This window comes from Zophobas morio, unplaced genomic scaffold, assembly GCF_036711695.1.
Source record: "Zophobas morio isolate AGI-343-1 ecotype UQ-CSIRO unplaced genomic scaffold, CSIRO_AGI_Zmor_V1 ptg000436l, whole genome shotgun sequence".
NCBI lineage: Eukaryota > Metazoa > Arthropoda > Insecta > Coleoptera > Tenebrionidae > Zophobas > Zophobas morio.
In genome coordinates, this window is record NW_026972539.1 from 101,902 (window position 1) to 116,444 (window position 14,543).

Consider the following 14,543-nt stretch of genomic DNA (forward strand, 5'->3'; position numbering starts at 1 on the left):
AAGTAGCAATGGTAATGGGAGCAGGTCCATAGTCTCCTTCCATTAAGCGATGTATTGGTTCCGATATTTATTTCTCTAATGTGGACTATATAGCTGTAGAGCTTTCACTTTCAGCGAGGTTATTACCGACATCATAAATCATTTCTACTTACTCTAAGTCGAGCTTATTAATGTTAACTGTCATTGCTTTTTTCTCCGCAGCAAAAAGGGCTACAAGTTTTAAAGGCGTCATATCGTTTATAATGGATACAACTTCAGACTTCATGCCATTGCCCATAAAGACTTATTAGAGACAGTTAATGATCTTACTTTAGAGTTCCACATATAAAAAAAACGTCTTATTCTTTTAAGTGGGGCTTGCCGGTGTCATTCTAGGTATATACTAGCTACTAGCTCCATCTAGAATAGTGCTAGTAGCATAGCTAGATAGGTCAACCATGCTACCAGTACCATCCCGCGCCGGTCCCTAGGCAAAGTCATTAATACAGTAGGAATACCTACTATACTAGCACCAGTACCTAGTCTAGAGTAGATAAGAATGCCAGTAGCCTACATATACGATAACATACATGTAGCACCAGCACAATTATCTAGTCTTTCATCATAATAGTTAACCAACCAATGATTTAGTTAGTATTATGACTAGACCAGCGGCCCATGGACTCAGGCTAGTGCTATTATGTTGCTCTCCAAACAAGCCTTATTTAGCGAACGCTTTCGCAAGCAATTAGTGGCTAGTAGCTAAAGTACAATGCTTGGATCTGCTGTTTCCGTCTCTATACTATTAGTGAACATAGAGATTCTCCACAGCTCTGCCTGGGCGTCTGAGGTCACGGAACGGCAGGCAACGCTAGTATACGATCGCGCTTCTAAAAGATTAATCAGGTTTGACACGCCCCTGGTATGTTCTAAGTTTCAAAACTTGTATGATTTTACATCAACGAAACACCAGACAATGCCCTCTCTGATACAGGGAAGATAGCACCCGCTAAAATAATCAATCTGATGCACCGCTTTTACCATTTTTAAAAGCATTTTTTTCAGCAAGTAAAAGCTTTTGTTTCTCCAAAGTACAGAGTTAGCTTAGATTTGAATCGACTGAGCACCATAATCAGAGCCCAACGTTTAATCTTTCAATAAATGAATATAGCAACCAAATGAGTAGATTGTTAAACCAGAGCGAATCTCATTGATGTACTCAAGATATTTTCGACCAAATCACCAAAAGCGTCTGACATTTGGGGGTATGTTGCTGCAATTGCTAAGTGTTACACTATCGGGATTGTATAGGTAAAGCTTCTCTATTAAGGTATTTAAACCTTTAAGTCTTTGAAAATTAACTGTACACAGATATATGTATATAAGGTACGGATGTACGGGTGAGACTTAGACGGAAGCGCAGAAAAAAAGTAATGCGACTCTGTTTGTTTTTAAGCGAATTTTACTCATGTGCTAATAAATTTAGCGATAAAACAATCTTTAAAACACTCAACAGAATTATCTAAAAATGGTAATTTACGTTAAAAATTATGAACTGGGATCCTTTCTCAACATTCTTAACAATTATCTTTTTTTTATAAGAAACTTTATGTTAATCCAAAATAGTTATATTGAAAACTGAAAGGCGCTTCCCGGTTGTGGACGCTGACAATAAGGTGAGTATTCCAAAAAAGCATTTAATAAAGTATAAACAAGAAAAACATTAATGTAAATATAAAAAATTGATAAAAAATAATAAAATAAAATAAACCTTGAGAGTTTAATTCAATTTTTTTTTAGACAATGCCATATTACGACCGGTCATCATAAGAAACCTTAAGCCGCTTAATCAGTATTTTTCTCTTCTTTAGCAGTCGGGGTACCTACCACTGTGCGCCCTTTATAAAGGTACAACGACTGTCCCGAAGGACCGGAAAAGCGGAAAATATCCGGCCCCTGTCTCCCGCCATTTGGTCTAGTGCAGTGGAACACCGTTAAAAAAATACCACTGGAGAGGCAGGCTTAGGCACAAGACCCGAGGCCACCCGGAGACACCGACCAGCAACCCTGCCAGCTAAGCCTCCCTAGCTATGTGCTTCTTGCTTAGAAATAAAAGCTTCGGGGTATTTAAAATAAATGAAAGGATTCGAAGTACCAATCAAAATTAGTTTCACTATTAATTAAATTCCTTTTTTGAATAAATTAATTTTAAATAATTACTTTTTGAAGTAATTTTTTATTACACTTAAATAAAACGGATACGAAGAACTAATCACATTTTTTCGAAAATTAAATTGGTTTTAATTTTGCAGTTATTTTTATGTTAGTGAGAGACTAATGGCTACTTTAACATCCATTCAATTGATTTTTATTACTGACATACCGTAAAAAGTCGAAAAACAACTAAAAAATCTATTAGCATTGTAGCTCAAAAAAAATTATTCTTTAAGAAAAAATTTAAAATTGAGATAATGATTGAATTTTATGTCTAAACAGAGTGACATCATAAGACAGGTTGAACAGCTTTTTTAGAGCATTATTTTATATTATTAATAAATAAATCTTCATTTTTTGGGGAATAAACATTAAAATTTTTGGCTAAAGCTCTTAACTGTAGGCTTAATAACTTAAATATGGTTTTGTTGTAAAATATCCGGCATTCTAAAAACGATTTTATGACTTCCTTTTACGCAACTATCTCAAAGAGTCAGCATCTTTCCATTTTATCTTCAGAAGGGTAACTATGTCCGTTATATCCATTTACGCAAGCAAAGGCTCTACTAGGTAATAATTTTCTATCTTATAGAAATAGATTAACTTCTCCTTTCAATTAAAACAGCTGCGCAATAACTCTTCACCTCGATAACCATCTCATCGCTGCGTGATATTAAAAATGGTGTTGTGATCCCATATTTTCACAGGGTGTCTTAACAATTTTTAGTACGTAGCAAGACTATCCTAGTGTCCAGTTAAGGAGAGAGCTTCTTTGCAGCTTCATGGTCTCGGGAACAAGCTTCTTGGTGTACGACTTCTTTTATTTTCGCAACTATTGAACGTCGACCAGTCAAACTCGCAGCACCGTTCTTACGCACACCAATCATATACTTCAGTCTAAGCTTTGTGCTTTGAAATAGTTATCTGGTCCGCCCAGGTAAATCTGGGTGACAAACAAGTTAGCTCTTAAATCAACTTAACTATATCTCACAAAGTAAGGTAAGATAGAGTGATTACTCAAGCCACTTGATTTATCAAATTAAAGCGCATTTATCCTCTCTACAACTTGGTTTTTAATAGCGATGACCATGTCAACAATAACAGTGTTGTCGGGAATCGGTATGGCTTTTAGTTTTCGGTGGCTTGGGGAACCAAAATTTCTTGTGCGACATCTAAGATGCAAAGATTTACTAACAACTCATCAATATTAGTAAATGAATTTTTTGTTTTAGCTATTTGAAAAGCAACTAAATAAAACTCTTGGTGCAGTGACTTGTCACAAGTTGTCATCGTTTTCATTTGACTTTTCTGAAGTTCCAACTGTTCTCGTTATCTTTCAAAAAGTCCTGTGATTACTAGTGATAAGGCAAGTAAAACAAATCAGTTTAGACGTTTCATAGCTTCCTTTGAAGGAACTTTGGAGCATATTACACGAGGGACCGTGACAATAGTTCACTGCCAGATACTACATGGAAACCAAGTTTTAAATTTTCTTATAATGCCCAACTAAGTTTTTTTTGTTTGTTTTTATTTATAGTTCAAAGTATCAAGATATATTATTTTGCTGTTCTTCAAAAACTAAGGCGCTAACAATATTATTTTGTCTAACTAATATAGTTTTAAAGGTTTCGCTGTTTGGTTTTTTTTCCCAAGCTTGTAGGAAAACACAATACTAAAAAAAAATTCGCACAAGCGCAATATAACCAGACTTTCTGCAACTTTTCCCAACATGTAAGCCGACGAAATAATGGCTTTTGGCTTGGGCGATCGCGCTCTTTCTCTGTACTCGTTTCTAGTCCCGGAAAATCTATACTGTGTGGCTAACCTACAAGGTACGAGGGCTCACGTCGTTAGGTTTTTTCCTATTATATATTGTTCTCGACTGTGCTACTATAACTCTCAGTTGTACTTTATTTCTTATAATTTAGTTTTACTAGTGACTGGTCTTTTTATTTTTCAATGTTATCTTTTATTTTTAGTCGTACATTTTATAATTAGTATTAAATTTCTGAGTTTTTGTTATGCAAATTCGGCTAGTTTAGCGCTTTTTGTCTTCATAGAACGTTATAACCTTTGGTTTCTAATACGTTGAATGCAGCGTTCTACACCCCTCGCACCGCAACAGCAAAATTTTCCGAAGCCTGTAGTAACAGAGTCGGATTTAATGCATGGAAAAGCTTTCGCGGATCCACAATCAATTTTTGAGTACAAGCAGTCCGCGAACCACAGTTGAAAAACAAAGTTTTAAACGGGTGAATATTCTATTTAAAGTATATAACAAAATCTTGATCTAAACGCGCTTTTTAAATAATTAAAAAGCAAAGATTGAAAGAAACACTAATTTTACTACATTAAGGCAAAAAAAAAATGTTTAAAAGGTTAATTCATGACGCCACTCCTGGTATTTTAATATCATGTTTGGAATTAATATAGGAAATTAATTCATTGTTATACACTTTAACTCTTTAATGGGCAAAACTCTGGGCTTAAAATAAATATGTTTTTTTCTGAGAAATCGCTTCCAATGTTGAAACTATACTTTAAAGTCCAATATTTATTTTCAAAATTTAATTCTATATATCCCAATTAATATTTCAAAATAAAACCAATAACACAAATGTTTACTTACCTATCTAACCAAAAATAAACTTTTCAAAAATTACAAAAATAAAACAAAACAAAACAGCAATCTCAATCGAATTTTTTTTTTCGCTGGAATAATTTAACTTTTAAAATAGAACTGGTAAAAAAATTTTGTCTATTTACAAGTCTAACGTTTTCGAGAACTAAATATAATAGATAAGCAAAAAAAGAAGAACATAGATTTATTTTAAATACAAAACTCAGTAGAATTTAATTATAATTTGGGAGCCGCCTGAGGAGCATAACCCACATGCCTTAAATAAACAATCAAAAAGGGAAAAATTGGGTTTCACCCCTTTCTTGCATATGTTAGTCTCGTGCGTCTACTAATTAGCATGCCAATGTATATAAATAGAGATAGCACACCCCTGAAGGGGGGATTTAATTTTCTGCTCTTGATTCCCCACGTGGAACGTACTGTGGTAAAGGGGGACAGCCTAATCACTGTTTTGTATATGTACTTTAAACCTTTATTCCTACTTTGAGTATACTTATATCTACGCTTGAATGACACTACCGCCATACACAACCACGAAGTTAATACAAGGTAAAAATTATAAAAATTAATCTGGCATAAATTAAATTGGTTTTACAAATATGATCTGTTGTGAACTTTTTATATAAAGGTATAAACATGGTGAGAAAACTAAGCAGTAAATCGTGGTCGCTCTAATCTTGGTTCTGCCAGCCATTATACAATCATCGAAATACAATAATAGTATAACAAGTTCACCTTGCGATTTCATTACATGAATACATGTGTCATTGTAACATTGTTTAAAACCCATAGCTTAACCTGAAACGATTAAGTAGTTTAACACAAATAAATCCTTCCTTAACGGGGCACCTTGAGATATGACTGGGTAAATCTTTTCTTTAAGAGAAGGAATGGCAGGTGCGCCGTCCACACTTCAACCGTACGCTAAACCTTGGGAAGAACAGCTGGAATTTAAGTCTTTTTTTTTTGCATAATAGCCAACTCCTGGTTAATCGCTTGCAGGTATTCATCGCTATATCCACTGACAACCTCTTCATCTTCGCATTTTTATTCATCTACCTTTTACAAACGTGATTAGGGCCGCAGTGGGCTAACTATTATAGGTAGGCGTTTGGAGTGGTTGATTTACTACTTACTCATTAACATTTTATATTTCGTCAAAATAAACATTTTTGCTGTAAGTAATTAAAGCTTATTAAGGATCTCTAACATTCCCTAGAAACATTAGAACCGATAAAAATTCAGTTTTAGCTCATCTAATTTTGATTTGGGGGTTAGATAAAAAATAACTTCGCAGTCAAATGTAAGGAACTTTCTCTTGTTAGATATTTCCTTAGTTGAAAAGTCATGTGCTGTGTTATCGGCCGTCAGAGCTGTGGCATGTTATTCATTATACATGCAGAATATAACAGTGCTTCATTCCTTTATACCTGGGGCAAGCCCGCCTAAAGAACATAACTCTCACCGTTTATATGCGGATCTAATTGTTTTTAATGACCACACAATTTTTCTGCGGTATTTAAAGGGATGAGTCAAAGTCAATTTTGGGCCAAACTCCTTTGCATATTCACTATGTAAATTTATATTACCCTGTCTTACTGGCTTGATAATTGTATTAATATAATTCAAATTAAATGAGCTGCCTTACTCTTCAATTTTCAAAGAATTCTAACAGTATAGCCGCTGTACACAAATAAAACAATTAGCAAATTTATAATTACAAAATGCTCGAGGTTTTTAGGTATAAACAACACCCACTTTTTATTTTCAATGCTATTTTTGTACTGTATTTTACTCCTTTCTAAAACTTTGTTCTTTCACATTTCTCTAGTTGGCAACTTTCTCAAACAAATTTTATAAACTGATTATTTATATAAAGGTTTTCAACTATAAACTTCTTGGTTAAACTATATCATTTAGCAAAAACCACGGCGCCTTAGCTAAAGGCGCAGTAGTTATGTCGCACTTGGAAACGAGGGCGGGATCGCCGTTTGGCGTAGGCCCAGTACCCTTATAATGATCTCTGAATATTTAGGTAAGGGACAAAAAATGTTCATGCCGTTGAAGATTAAGGGCGACGGCCGTCAGCATGTTTTTCTCTTCTGCGCAAATAAAGAAGCACCAATAACATCACCAAGCTGAAGACGTTAACGTGGTAGGACGGGTGCCTTTTACAACGGACTAATCATTTCATCGTAAGAGTAAAGGTCGAAATCGAGTATAACGGTTGGCTGGTAGAGGAACTTAGCTTGTAGAGAGCGAAAATAGCAGAGATGAAAAAAGAGTATCTTGCGGTACTGCGAATGGAGCTGCACCCACTTAAACCTGAAGTCTCTGCCGTTTAAAGTACGACTCGAATACAAATTATAGGTCGGGTGGGATTGCCAAAAAATTTGCTTTACAAGCTCTCATGGTTTACTCGGCCCTCTTCACATCAAGAAAGCCAGATTTAGTGGATCTTTTATATCTAAAGGCTTATTTCCTTCATTCAATTAGGCGAAGAAGTTGTTGGGCCGTTAAATGTTTATTCGGGAGTTTACTAAGATTTAATCTCTAATAGACAGTTATAGGGCATCAGCTGTTTTAGCCTAAAAGATTCTTGGACTTAAGGGCGGGGGGGGGGGAGGATCATAACAGTAGAGGAACTTGAGACGAAGTGGGGAAGCAAATGAGAAGAGAAGAGTTTTGCTTTCTATCATCGCTTTAAGCTATGATATTGCCGTTGCACAATGATGACAATAATGTATACGCAAAATATTATTAGTAAGTTTGCAGGAGACTTTCTTCGTGCACAAACTAAACGTAAAGATAAAGAGACTGCAACTCAAAAAAACCCTATCTTCATATAATAATTTGTGCAGATGCTCGGTAAAATGAAGTGTTCACTGCTTAATCTGCTAATAACTTAAATTATTATGAATAATTCTTATTTAGTTTAGCGATTCCTTCATTAATTTTTATATTTATAGGTAGATTTATACAAACAAAATAATGTGCGCTTAAACTCATCGCGAACAGTCGAAATCATGAGCTTACCAAGTTCGTTTGGCAATTCTTAAGCCCAATGGTAATGTGGATATTTACTTGACACGTTCTTAAGAAAGGATAATTTTATTTTTAAAATTATCTTCGAGCCGTTCTGGACAGCAGGTCATTGTGCGACGTGTCCCTGCGCGTGAAATAAGATGCACCATTGTGCAATATTTATCTCGTTTTTACTATCTGTGTTTGTTGACTGATAAACTTTAGACTTTGTTTTGTAACTATATAAGTGTAAGGGTCCTTGGGGATGTATGTCACTCAAAATAGAAATAGTATTATTAAGTCATGAAAATGTATAGATTACATTATTAATAATTTGGAATGAATGAAGCGAAGTCGTCGAGGAATATTGCTATTATGGATACTGATGACAGTCAACGTGCATATTTGCCTATTACACCTTGCAGAGAGTTGATTGGTTTCCCTGCTCTACACCGTGTCTAGGCCCGATAATCGTTGGCTGTGGGTTAGTGTTCAAGAAAGGCAATAAGCCCACAGGAGCAGACTTAATTTTAGCCAAAAATATCAAAAGATACCTTGTCAAAACTAAACATTATATACAATATATTATAATAGTCAACAATATTTTGTGTGCTAGAAGGTTATAATGATAGCGACTATGCCAGTTGAAAGGAAACAGGGCGTAGCTCGACAGGATATATTAACTCCTCAATAGTGTGCTCATTACTTGGAAATAAGCCTTGCAGGAACCACGGTCTTGTCAACAATAGGGTTGAATTGAGGGCTATCTGTGAATCGACCATAGACTTTTTAAGGAAGTTCTTGCCGTCGACCACATCGTAAAAATAAGAGTGGATAAACAGCCTGCTGTTAGATCTGCAATAACCCGAACATAGTGAGAGATCCAAACATATAGCTATTCACTACTTTTAGGGTAGGTGAGAACCTCAAAAAATGCAGTTAGTAAGTTTAATATTCTTAGAAGTTAACAATCTTTCTGATCTCGTAACTAAAGTTCGTCCGACCCTCAACTTTGTAAAGTAAACTTAAAATCTTTTTATAATGGTGAGGGGTGTGTGTTAGTTTCATAACTTTTACGAATTATTTAGTTGATTCTGATTATTTCATGCTAATAAGCACGTGGCCAACCACTCCTGTAAATAACTTGATGTGTGCCTAATAAGAATGCTGTTCTCATCCATCTTTTGTTGTTTTGTTCGTGTATGGCTGTTATTACAATACATTTGTATTCATATAAGCTAAGTTAAGGGGGTTTAAATTGAACATTAAGGACATACTTTAAGGTAATAACTTAACCTGTACTCGTGCACTACTAAAAAGCGATCTGAGAGCTCTTGTATGCGAAGTTGTTAACTTAATCAAGAACCAGAAAACGTCGTTTATAAATAGTAAATCATAAAGAGCCACATCATGCTCATTATAAAAAAAAGAGATAAAAGCATAAATAAAAAAGTCTCTCTACTTAAAAGTTTCACCTCGGTATGATCACGTCAAATACCTCTGGGTTTACAAACTAAATTGAGAGGCCTTCACCACCTGATCTTTACAAAGCTAAATTTAGGCTAATAATGAGGTGTGCGTCAGTAGCTTGGCCTTCTAACACATATAGACAACTAATACCAAGCAACTTTGAAGAATGTTTATAGTTGCTCGGTATATGAGAACTATACTTAGCGCTTTACTAAAAACTGCCTAAAAGCATTTGGAGGTCTCTGTTATAAATCAACATTTCCTTTCTACTTTTAAACCTATTTACTTTCTTAAATTATGCGATCGAAACACTCCTAATGTATTGGACATCTTTAAAGGCAAAATTTATGTAAGAGAAATATAATATTGGCAAGAATATATTAGTGATACTATTAATAAAAATAATAACGCGTGTTCAAAATTTCTTCCAATTAGTCTAATTTAAACTTACGCTTGCAAGATTAGGATTTTAATTTCAGTTTACGCCTTTAGGCCACGCTTTTTTAGTTTAAGCCACTAACCCGTCTAGCTCTTTTGAGTAAACGACTTCACTCTCTATTTTAAAAATATTCTTGTAGAGAAATTGAAATTATATACTTTGTTAATAATTAAAAATATAAAAAGATGTATGCATAAAGACCAAAATAGGGACGGTCCACTTCGCCAATCGACTAGTAGATAGGTGCAGACGCACCAAGGGAATCCCCTGAGTATCAAAAACTGATTCTTGTAAACTGCCTTTCAAACATTAATTTAGGGTTAACCATTTCTAGGAACTGGATGCTTTTTCCGAGAAATATTCTAATCTTTAATATGTAGTAGATCAATGTGCACAGTAGTTCCATATATGGTAACAGTTCCGCTGTATCATGTATATGACCTATAATTGGGTTATTGGTTTTTTCAAAATTTTAAACCTATTGGCCCTAGGGAGCGAAGTCTTAACCACGCACAAGCAGGAGCGCAAGCGGTAAGATTAGAAGCTCAAAGAACGACAGAATTAATAGAATAATTATTATCATTTCAATGCATTTATAAAATGGATATAGCTGCACCCCCCTATATTAAATATAAGTAATTATTTAATTTAAAAAAATTATATTCTATTGGGAAAAACAAATTACATTTAATAGTAGAATCTATAAACTGTGGGAAAGATAAAAGCTAAATAGAATTCAATTATTCAGCATAGCAAGCATGATTTTAAGGTAATAACTATAGACTGTAATTTATCAATTTTTAAAAAAAAAGGACTTGACTCAAACATTTAATTAAAGAACGGGAAGAATTCGCCTGATAACAGATAGCGCTATACTATAAAGTTATATCGCAATACATAAAAGTTACAGTTAGAACATATAATATACTGGTTGAACCTTACTACGCACTTTAAATACGAAAGTAATGAGAAATGAGAACTTCAAGCGCTTAAATGTCTATGCTCTTAGTTCTCGTCTAATATGAAATCTCTTTATTGCGACTTGAGTCTAAAACTCTTTTGACGAGGGCACGGATGCAGTCGCAGTGTTGAGACGAAAGTAGTTATTTTGTATTAAGCTTGAGTTTACAATTTAATAAAGGGTCTTTTAAATTAGTTACTCTTATTGTGATACTTTTATCATACTTTTAATTCCTTTTAAATTCGAAATGCTTTCGAGAATTAATTTTTACTGTTTCCTTGGATCCTTTTTTGAAATACGTCCAAATTTGGTTTTTAAGGTTTTGAAGAAAACTATTTCCACCAATTTGAATTCTAAATACCGGTCTAAGCGAAGTAATAAAAATCGACAACTTATCTCAAGTTCTTCAAATAAGAAAAGTTTTTTCTTTAAAAGACTTGGCCGTCAAGTTGTAGTAGTTGAGGGTGTACGAACTCCTTTTCAAATTTCTAGAACTGGGTCTATTGAATTTTTATCTTATATTCATTTCATAATATATTTTATGATTTACAAATACCTTTATCTATTTTATTTATTTACTGATTATTATTATAAAAGTTATAAGAATTTGCAAGCCCATGATTTGGCGCGAATGGCCATTTCAAGCCTTCTTAAAAAAACTCAAGTAGACAAGGATCTTCTTTCACAAGTTATTATAGGAACGACAATTCAAGAGATTAATGCAAGCAATGTAGCTCGCGAGGTTGTATACCTCTAGGATAGTATTATAAAGCTATACCTATAACAAAATCAGGCGGCCTTGAGGGCCAACCTACCTGAAACCGTGCATGCTCACACAGTTACTTCTGCTTGCATCTCGTCTCTTTCGGCCATTGACGCTGCTGTAAATGCAATAGCGCTCGGAAAAGCTGATGCCATCATAGCGGGCGGTTGTGAAACGTTTTCTGATGTACCGCTTGAGATAATATTTGTCTTAAGTTTTATGTTTTCGCTTGTTCATTATGTGATCCTGCACTTTCACTAAGTTATATGACTAACTTTTACAGGTCCCTATTAGACTTAGCCGTTCGTTAAGAGCAAAGTTGATAGGTACTACAATAAGCTTTATTCGTTAATTTATTTTTCTTTGTTTGGATTCCTCCAACTTGAGCTTGAGTTGTTTTTTATACTTATAACTATTGTGTTTTAGAGTTATGCAAAATGAAAGGAGTTGTTAATTGGTTATCCTGGCTCTGCTCTCTTGAATCGACCGATTTCAAGTTGGATATACCCGCAGTTAAAGAATTTTCTACAGGTTTTTGTTAAATAATTTGATGGGTATTTTGAATTTTACGAAACCTGTAAATAATGATATTTATACTCCACCTTAATGTCAACCCTCAAATTTTCTTGTAAATTTTAACCTTTTTATTATGTATTGAGGCAATTACTAGGTTGTGTTATTTAGACTTATTTGAGGAAGATTATAAACTATTAGTTTTTGGCCTTTATTCGTTTTTTAAGGAAGTATTCAAGTTTTTTATTAACAGATCATTTTATTATACAAGAATTTTTTTAGCATGTTTTTATTATTATAAGTTTTATTATAAGTCTTATTATTTTTGTAGTCTGCTCTACTTATCTAACTTTTTATGGAGAAGTTTAAAATCGAATTTGCTGACTAAACTATTTTTAGGAGAGCTTCTAGGTGAATCGGCTGAACGTCTCTGCATTGCTTTCAACATTACTCGTCAAGAATCAGTAAATATATGTTTTTGGGGAACAAATAGCCGCAGTGGTATTTATTGCTATCCAATTTATAAGGATGCCTACGCGCTCCGTTCTCACAAACTTGCTCTGGATGCCAGTGCCTCTGGAAAGCTGCTGGACCGGACCCCCGTGCGTGTGCCGGGCGCCGTCAACTTTGTTTCTGAGGACAACGGTATCCGTCTGCTGCTCCGTCCTCTCTTCTCTTGGTACTTGCACTGCAGGAATACGAGTGAGCAACCCTGAAAAGCTCGCTGCTCATAAACCCTGCTTCCTTCGACCCCACGGCTCCGTAACTCCGGGAAACTCCTCCTTCTTCGTAGCTTCATACTCTATATTCTCGAACCATTTTAGGGCAAGTCTAAAGTAGACATTTTTTATGGCACGTAAGAAACTTAGATGATAGCGGAAGCTACTAATGTTAACTACATAACCACGAAGATTTTTAGTTAAAGCCTTTGCAAGGCGTGATGCTGTCCCTACCTCTTCCATATGTATATAAACACCTACAATATTTTTATTAGACTGATGGTGCCGCTGCCGCCTTACTTATGGCGGAAGAAACAGCTTTGACACTCGGCTATAAGCCGAAGGCGTACATACGAGAACTGGTATTTGTTTCACAGGACCCCGTCGATCAACTCTTGCTTGGACCTGCTTATGCCGTTACGTGCTGCTTATGTTGTGTGCTTACCCTTAAAAAGCTTTTCGGATGATAATTAAAATTATACTTTTTATTATATTTTAGACGCCGTTTGTTTATTGCCAGTTTTACCTAAAAATCCTCGTTATCTGCTTTAGATTCCTAAAGCCCTCTCATTGGCGGGGCTCGAACTTTCTGACATTGATGTTATTGAACTGCATGAAGCCTTTGCCGGGTGCACATCATCGAGTACTTCCCCCTTGCAGAGTCTTTGTAAAGTGCGTGTTGCTATCTAGGCAAGTTCTCGCCTGCTTGCGGGCTTTGGATAGCGAAATTTTCTGCCAACGTCACCTCCGGCGAAACCGACTAGGAGAAATTCCCATGGAAAAAGTCTTGATAATACTTTTCAACTTTACAACTTCAGTAATGCGCTCTACCAGCTTAATTTGCTAGGCGGATCGTTGTCTATAGGGCACCCCTTTGGCGCAACGGGTGTCCGTTTGCTGACTACTGTTGCTAATAGACTGCTCACCGAAGACGGGAGGTTGTCTGGTAAAAGCAGTATTTTCAATACAGTCTTTAACTTTGCCTCTAGACTTGGGCTTCTCTCCGTCTGCGCTGCAGGCGGGCAGGGTTGCTGCGCTATCCTCGAACGCTCCTCATAAACGGGACTGCTCATCTTTACGTTATTAAAAACATTTACCGCAGCTTTCTTTCTTTCTCTGCTTCTGTTTTCTTTAAAAAGGTTTAAAGTCTTGCTTTTACTTTTCTCTCTGGAAATCCGTTTTACCCGAAACATCCTTTCTTTTGAAATAGCCACGTCTTTAAAATATCTTCATATATTTAATAATTATGCTCTGTCTTTTTTATAAGCGTGCAGGATAAGTAGCCGCACAGTTTTTACAACCCCTCTAATTTTCTACCTAGTATGCCTAAAGAGGACAACTCCTACCGTTGTCTGTATAATTTCTCTATTATTGCTTTTCAGCTGTAAGGGCTCCTATTTTTTCGAAGTCGTAGCACAGAATTTATTTTGAACCGTACAGTAGAGAATTAAAAGAAAATGCAATAATGTACACATGCAATAATGTACACATTCACAGTTGTTTACGTAGAAAGGGATGTCCTGCCTTTTATATGAAACATGGAAGGTTCCAGACACATTTGTGCAGAAGCAAAAATTATAGAATTATGTATTATGAGGGATCCCGAAGTTATGTCGGATGTTTAGAAGCTAGTTTCCAGCAAAATACAATGAGATACTACAGACAATACTGGAAAATTTATCTGTTTGTTCGAAAGTAATTAATACAGATTTAAACCATTGTAAAGGCGGGTTGAGGTAACACAGACCCATGCTGAATATAAAGAAAATAAAATTGGTGTAATAATATAGTAGACACATACAAGAACTCTTAAAATAACA

General features: G+C 35.2%; 1 protein-coding gene across 1 annotated transcript; it reads left to right on the forward strand.

Annotated features, from left to right (window-relative positions):
• The first annotated feature begins 11,096 nt into the window (after positions 1–11,096).
• Positions 11,097–13,807, forward strand: LOC135120885 (trifunctional enzyme subunit beta, mitochondrial-like). The gene is made up of 13 exons (XM_064045211.1): positions 11,097–11,226; positions 11,326–11,470; positions 11,522–11,677; positions 11,775–11,817; positions 11,918–12,022; positions 12,404–12,468; positions 12,532–12,649; positions 12,699–12,793; positions 12,999–13,139; positions 13,276–13,352; positions 13,414–13,507; positions 13,558–13,661; positions 13,713–13,807. Exons 2-13 carry the CDS (start codon positions 11,360–11,362, stop codon positions 13,780–13,782), a joined length of 1,179 nt encoding a protein of 392 aa, XP_063901281.1. The 5' UTR covers positions 11,097–11,226; positions 11,326–11,359; the 3' UTR covers positions 13,783–13,807.
• The last annotated feature ends 736 nt before the right edge of the window (positions 13,808–14,543 follow it).

Bases quoted from the DNA above. Each gene is read 5' to 3' on its own strand.
- LOC135120885 (XM_064045211.1), top strand. From the start codon at position 11,360: ATGGCCATTTCAAGCCTTCTTAAAAAAACTCAAGTAGACAAGGATCTT. The intron at 13,140-13,275 runs GTTACGTGCTGC...TATCTGCTTTAG, and splicing joins TGCTTGGACCTGCTTATGCC to ATTCCTAAAGCCCTCTCATT. The intron at 13,662-13,712 runs GTTGTCTGGTAA...CTTTGCCTCTAG, and splicing joins CTGCTCACCGAAGACGGGAG to ACTTGGGCTTCTCTCCGTCT.